Source organism: Anser anser (assembly GCF_964211835.1).
Source record: "Anser anser genome assembly, contig: HAP1_SCAFFOLD_164, whole genome shotgun sequence".
Lineage (NCBI taxonomy): Eukaryota > Metazoa > Chordata > Aves > Anseriformes > Anatidae > Anser > Anser anser.
In genome coordinates, this window is record NW_028154106.1 from 107,604 (window position 1) to 114,501 (window position 6,898).

At 51.7% G+C, this 6,898-nt stretch overlaps 1 protein-coding gene across 1 annotated transcript; it reads left to right on the plus strand.

Annotated features, from left to right (window-relative positions):
* The first annotated feature begins 771 nt into the window (after positions 1-771).
* On the plus strand, positions 772-5,497 carry LOC310890805 (olfactory receptor 14J1-like). Its single transcript, XM_083853131.1, has one exon. The coding sequence runs from the start codon at positions 3,611-3,613 to the stop codon at positions 4,523-4,525; it is 915 nt and encodes a 304-aa protein (XP_083709257.1). The 5' UTR covers positions 772-3,610; the 3' UTR covers positions 4,526-5,497.
* The last annotated feature ends 1,401 nt before the right edge of the window (positions 5,498-6,898 follow it).

A 6,898-nucleotide genomic window follows, 5' to 3' on the forward strand; every position in this document is an offset into this window, starting at 1 on the left:
AAGGCTTTGCAGGGACAAAATTTGAAGGGCCAAAGCCTAACTGGAGATCAGTCTGGCTGTTACCATCAAAGACAATAAAAATGTTTTTAGAAATACACGAGAAGGGGAGGATTAAGGAGAATCTTCATACTTTATTGGATGTGGAGGGAAACATTTTGAGAAGAGATGAGGAAAAGACTGAGGTATTTAATGCCTTCTTTGCCTCAGCCTTTAGCAGCAAGACCAGTTGTTCCCCTGGTACCCAGCCCCTGAGCTGGTAGATAGGGACAGGGAGCTGACAAAAGGGTGACACTTTTCACAACTTCTTCACTCTCCCTTTCTCCTTCACCTCCCCTTTCTCTTCCAGGCTAGTTACAATAGCTCTTCAAAGCTTTGAATATCCCTGGGATGGTCAAACCAGCCTGTTCCTATTGTGATGTCTCCTGAATGTGTTTCAGCTTTTGTTTAAGGTTAAACAAGTACTTGAGAATGCCATCCAGAAGTCTGCCCCGAGGCAGGAGATTTAGTAGGGGCTAGGAGCATGGGAGGACACTGGCAGGCCCCTAGAGCAGTGGGCACATCCAATGCTTTGGAACTTCACCCCTGAGCAAGTGCAGAATCCTAAAAAATTGGTGAAATGCATGAAAAAGTCTTGTGAAAAGACACAAATCACTGCAACATGCTGGGGCTTTTCCTAAGTATAGAAGACACAGTCAATGTACTCCAAGTCCAGTGACAGGTCGCCACTCCAACCTGTGTGACGGTCCCTGCAGCCACTCCAACTCCTCTGAAAGGCCCTGCAGCCACAACAACTCCTGGGATGGGCCCTGCAGCCGCTCCAACCCCTGTGACAGGCCCTGCAGCCACTCCAACCTCTCTGATGGGCCCCATTGCTGTGCCAGAGAACCAACCTCTGCCACTATTGGTTGCTCCTATATGCAAGAGAAAACTATGGATGTAAAAAACATTTGTTTATTTTTTTCTTAGAAAGGAAAGAAACTCCTATGCAGACAAGAAAGGAGGAAGAAGACAAGGAATGCTTCAACAAAGTTGGGCCACCAAGGAAGAAGGAGGGCAAAGAGGAAGAGATCAGAACGGCATCAGTAACCTACAAGACCCTTATCCCAGGGCGAACTATGAGATTTGTGAAAAAATTTCAGTCATCATCTAGGTGAGCACACTGTCACTTGGCTGCTCCAGTGCTGGGAGAACAGGGCCAATAGCCTGGAATTAGAGGGCAGGGAAGCCAAGCAGCTGGGATCCCCCTCTAGGGAAGGGGTGACTGACAAAGCAATTGGCTCTACCATTTACCATGGACTGACCCAGACTGCCCTGGAATGGGGGAAGCTCCTGAACACCTGCAATACCTTGGTGATATCATCATGTGGGGCAACGGAGCAGAAGCATTTGAGAAGGGAAGGAAATAGCCCAAATCCTTCTGAAAGCTGGTTTTACCCTAAAAAAAATGTCAAGGGACCGCAACACTGGATCCCGGTGCAGGCTGGCCAGGGTCGGGGGGACTGCTGCTCGGGGATGGGGTGGGCATCGATCGTTGGGTGGTGAGCAATTGCTTTGTACATCATAGCTTTGTACACGTAATTATTACTGTTGTTATTGTTGTTGTTATTATTAATCTCTTCCTTTTCTGTCCTTTTAAACTGTCTTTATCTCAACCCATGAGCTTTACAGGTGTGGAGCTGCAGGGGCAGTGAGCTAACAGCTGTGTGGTGCTGAGCTGGGTTAAACCACAACATCATGTTTGACAACTGCACATCAACAGCACAAATCACACTTCTAAAATCAGTCTCTTCTGTGTTCAGTGAGGAGCAGTTGGTGGTGACTTCAGTCTGCTCCAAACACCACACCCCAGGAGAGACCCTGCTGCCTTCAGGAGCTGTCAGCCCTGAGGCCTTGGAGACACCTCGAGGGAGCCCAATGGCACAGAGCAAGCGATGCCATCATCGGGTGCTGTGCTGCTGAGCTGGGCCGGGCTCCTGGGCCCAAGGGGAGCTCCTGGCAAGCGGGCAGCGCTGCAGAGAGCCAGCTCTGCCCAGGAGCAGCTCCTCTGCCCAGCGCAGCAGGGCTGGGGGCTCTGACCACAGGTGGCACGGGGAGAGGAGAGGAGAGAGGTGCTGGAGGCAGCGAGGAGCGCAACAACAGAGGGCAGCGTGTGGCAGGACAGATCTGCAGCCTCTTGACACCATGAGTCTCTGGCAGCAGGGCAATGCAGATGGGATTGACAGAGGGGTCTTCTACAGCTGGCACATCTGATCGTTGATAGCATCTCTCAGGGCGGCTCTTTTTGTTTCTCCAGCACAGAGTAGAAGATGCTGTAGAGAATGGCATCGGTGATTGGATTTTTCAAGAGAAAGACCAAGGCAGGGGCTAACCAAAGGGTAAAAATTTTTCTGCAGTCTGTGCTTGCACATTCTTGCAGTGGAAGGCAGGCAGGTTTCATGGTAATGGGTTGTTGGGATTGTACAGGAGACTGAGACACCTAGAGCATTGCAATGGGAGATAATGTGTCAGCGATGGACTTCATGAAGTCCCTTAACACACCTCAGCCCACAGGCTGCACCAACACTATCTTTGTGGTCCTCTCCTGTTTTATTCTAGCTGATCTTCAGGAGCTGGAAACCCTCTGATGCCCAGGGCCCTATCTTTGTGTCTTCCTGCCAGAACAGAACACGCAGTATTTGCAACGAGCATGAGCAGTCTCCTCTGCAGGCAGAGCTGCAGCAGAGGAGGGTCTGCTGAGTGTCTGTCTGTCCCTCCCTGGCCTTGCCTCCCCTGGCAGCAGCACGCTGCCATTCCTCCTGGCTTCTCCACCTGGCCGTGCTGCTGCTGGTCTTGTTTCCAGGCTGGCTGGGGATGGGGGTTTCACATGCCCATGGAGTGAGCCCTCGGTGTGCATGGGGGAAGGAGAGTATGGGGACAGGGTGGGGGGTCTGGAGATGTGCAATTTGAGCCTGGATTGCTCTGCTCTCAGCAGTGTTCAGGTCCTGCTCGGGCGAAACTCTGATTGCAGTTGTCCTGCAGCTCAAAGAGATACCAGCACAGGGCAGCTCAGACCAGCACTGATGGACAGGCTGGCTGTCCTCCCTGAAGGACACTCTGCACTAAAGGGACAGTCCCTTTGCCTCTGAGGATCCACAGGATTTCACTTGGAGTGCAGTAGAAATGCCCAGGATTTCTGCCTCAGAAGAAGAACTTAAACGCTGGGGAGGTATCAATAACAAAAAATACAAAAAAATAAATCCCCAAAGTCCTGCTCGGCAATTGGTTGAACTGTGAGCAACAAAGGGGTAAGACTCTTTGATATCATCACTAAATTTTATCTGAGATTAGCCCATGTTCCTCTTTACCTCTTGCCATAGGGCAGGATTTACTCCTCTGTTGCCTACAGCAGAGTCCCCTTCTCCCAGGGATACCCTCAGGCAGCATGAATCAGAACTCTTGAAAGGGACCTGCCAATTGTCTGCCTGGAAGGGAACAAGAATTTTGGGGGGTTTAAGCTGAGAAATAGAATGAGTTTTTCTCACTAAGTCTGCCATAACTTCTCAGATAAGTCTGCGGTAACGTGGCAGTGCTTTTTCTTCCTTGAGCAGGACCAAATGACCAAAAACAGCAAATGGCCAACAGGAGCTCAGTGAGCGAGTTCCTCCTGCTGGCATTTGCAGACACGCGGGAGCTGCAGCTCCTGCACTTCACGCTCTTCCTGGGCATCTACCTGGCTGCCCTCCTGGGCAACGGCCTCATCCTCACCGCCGTAGCCTGCGACCACCGCCTCCACACCCCCATGTACTTCTTCCTCCTCAACCTCGCCCTCCTCGACCTGGGCTGCATCTCCACCACTCTCCCCAAAGCCATGGCCAATTCCCTCTGGGACACCAGGGCTATCTCCTATCAAGGGTGTGTTGCACAGGTGTTTTTGTTTGTACTTTTTATGTCCGTGGAATATTCACTTCTCACCATCATGTCCTATGACCGCTACGTTGCCATCTGCAAGCCCCTGCACTACAGGAGCCTCCTGGGCAGCAGAGCTTGTGCCCAGATGGCAGCAGCTGTCTGGGGCAGTTGCTTTCTCCATGCTGTCCTGCTCACTGCCAATACGTTTTCCCTGCCCCTCTGCCAAGGCAATTCTTTGGACCAGTTCTTCTGTGAAATCTCCCAGATCCTCAAGCTCTCCTGCTCAGATTCGTACCTCAGGGAAGTCAGGGTGCTTGTGTTTAGCTTTTCTTTAGGCTTTGGCTGTTTTATTTTCATTGTGGTGTCCTATGTGCAGATCTTCAGGGCTGTGCCGAGGATGCCCTCTGAGCGGGGCCAGCTCAAAGCCTTTTCCACGTGCCTCCGTCGCCTGGCCGTGGTCTCCCTGTTTGTCAGCACCATCATCTTTGCCTACCTGAAGTCCCCCTCCATCTCTTCCCCATCCCTGGACCATGTGGTGGCAGTTCTGTACTCAGTGGTTCCTCTAGCATTGAACCCCTTCATCTACAGCATGAGGAATAAGGGACTGAAACATGCCCTGTGGAAACTGATATCTTGAGGTGTTTCAGAAGAAATTATTTTTCAGTCATCTTCTGCAAATGACTCATAATGTCACTTATTACAGGAAGAGCCAATATTCTCTTCAATATTCTATTTTTGTTTGTTTGTTTGTTTGTGTCTTTGAGTATGTGTTTCTAGTACCAGTATTTTTTAGCTTTAATACAGCTGTTGCCCAATAAAATTTCATTATTTGTCCCATTTCCAGTTCAGTATGTACATGTTGAGTGTATGTACTGAGATTCTGTACCTGAGGAGCCATGCTCTCTATGAATTTAAACAAAATAAAGGAGCCTGCACTGCCTTCTTTGTCTGACGTCCATCCTCTGAGACCTGTCCTGGCTCTGCAGGGACAGTGCCCGTGTGCAGGGGTGCAGAGGAAAAGAGTCCCATCCCAGCAGCACAGCCAGGGAGCACCAGTGCTTGGATCTGCAGGGGACGTTTAAGCCCAGGAAACAGCAGTGAATGGAGCCTGCAGAGCATGAGCCTATCCCAGGTGGCCTGACCGGAGCTCAAGTGCTCAATCTGGTGTGAACAGGCAGAGGAGAGCTCTGTAGCCCCAGGGCATGCATCAGGCCTGGCAAAGGAGTCCAGCGAGTGATTTGTCGCAGCCCTGGGGCAATGGCAGTGACCCCATGAGCTGGGTCTGCCTCCCCGCCTGCCCAACACAGCCCTGCAGAGTGCCCCTGTGCCCCGGGTACCACAGCCCCCTCGCTCTGCAGAGCAGCACCGCCAGCTGCGGCTGGGGCAGGGGCTTGGGCTGGGAGGGTGCCTCCCCTGAGTGTCTTCTAGGCCAGCTGCAGGCACATGGCTTCTGGACGTCAGCGTGATCTTCACTGTGTGGAAGGAGCTGAGAGACTGCCAACAGGCACGGGGCTTGAACACTGCCTGCAAGGTCCCTCCTGCCCTAGCACCTCCCAGGACTGGCACAGAACTGGCTCCCGTGCATCAGAGAGGCTGGGAGTCCTGCAGCAGTGCCATGGGCTTGAAGGATCACAGCCAGCTCACTTCTACGTGGGCAGAGCCTTGCCCAAGAAGGGGATGTTTTGTAGGTATGGTGTTACGAGGGCAGTGGTGCCTCAGAAGCTCTAAGTCCAGTAGGACACGAACGGCTGTTAAATGGTCTGTGAGTTGACTTCTTTCTGAAGTAGCCAACAGGTCTTCCCTTGACTTCTGGCTGGGATCAGTGCCTTTAGGCTCACATCTGCTGGTGTCCATGACAGGCCAGCAGATGCACCTGCTTTGCACGTAGGTTGTAAGATCCTCTCTTCCTAAGTACCTGGCAGGCCCCGTAGAGGAAGAGGTCTTGGATAGCTGTTGTCATGTGAGAGGTTTCAGCTTTGCCTAATTCATCCTTCAGGGCTGCTTTCAGTTTTCTACACAAAGGGGGCCACTGCCTCCCAGATGCCCGGGGGAACATAAAGCCTGCATGAGAGCCTGGAAGAAGTTACCCTGGGTCCATAGGAACCATTCTGGAACCAAAACTTGTAGGCGGGAAGCACACTTTTGTGGTGTTGCAGAGCTGCTGGGCACATTGTGCAGGGTGCTCCTACAGACCTTGGTGTCTTTCTCCATGCTGGCTTAGGAGCTGTTTCTTTCTCAGGAATGGAGTAGTCAGCAGAGGTGAGACAAATACTCTGAGTTCATGAAAGCCATCAGAAAGCTGCCCCTAAGAAGGTGGCTGATATGGGGAAGTCAGGAAAGCCTGGCCAGAAGAGAGGAGAGATTTGGGGGAGGGAAGAGGAGCTTGGATAGCAGAAGCTAACGATTTTGAAGAGGTTAGAATGTTCAGGTAAGGTAACGTTGATCCCACCATAAAACTGACTTAAAGCAGTCATGTGAGGCCCTTAACCTATTTTATTCTGTAGCATTAATCTCTAAACCTAAATGCTACTCCACACCCTGACAGGAATCCACTACTCTAATGTTTGAAAGGTGAGCCTTAGTCCCTAATCCCATAAGTAACCATACCTAACACCCTTAACTTTAGGTTCTTGACCCCTTGGGGCAGGGCAGGAACAGTGAGGTTGCTGCGCAGTCACATGGCATTCAGAGATGAATGTGAGGGGCCATGGATCTGATCAGCTCGTCAAACACAAGGACGAGATGGGTGGGAATGCTCTGATCAGCTCAGCTCTGCCTCAGGATCTCCTGCCCCAGCAGGAGGAATGTGGCTGGGGCAGTGACTGTGAGGTCACTTCTGTCTCTGCAGATGATAGGGCAGCAGCAGGAACATGTCACGGAAAGGGACTGTGAGGTCACTTCTGCCTGAAGTAGCTGACAGGTCACCCCTGACTTCTCCCTGGGATCTGCACTTTTTGGCTGACATCTGCCAGTGGCCCTGGAAGGCCAGCAGAAGGCATCTGGTTGGCAT

What these genes read in the sequence shown, in the direction of transcription:
- LOC310890805 (XM_083853131.1), top strand. Translation starts at nt 3,611, where the DNA reads ATGGCCAACAGGAGCTCAGTGAGCGAGTTCCTCCTGCTGGCATTTGCA.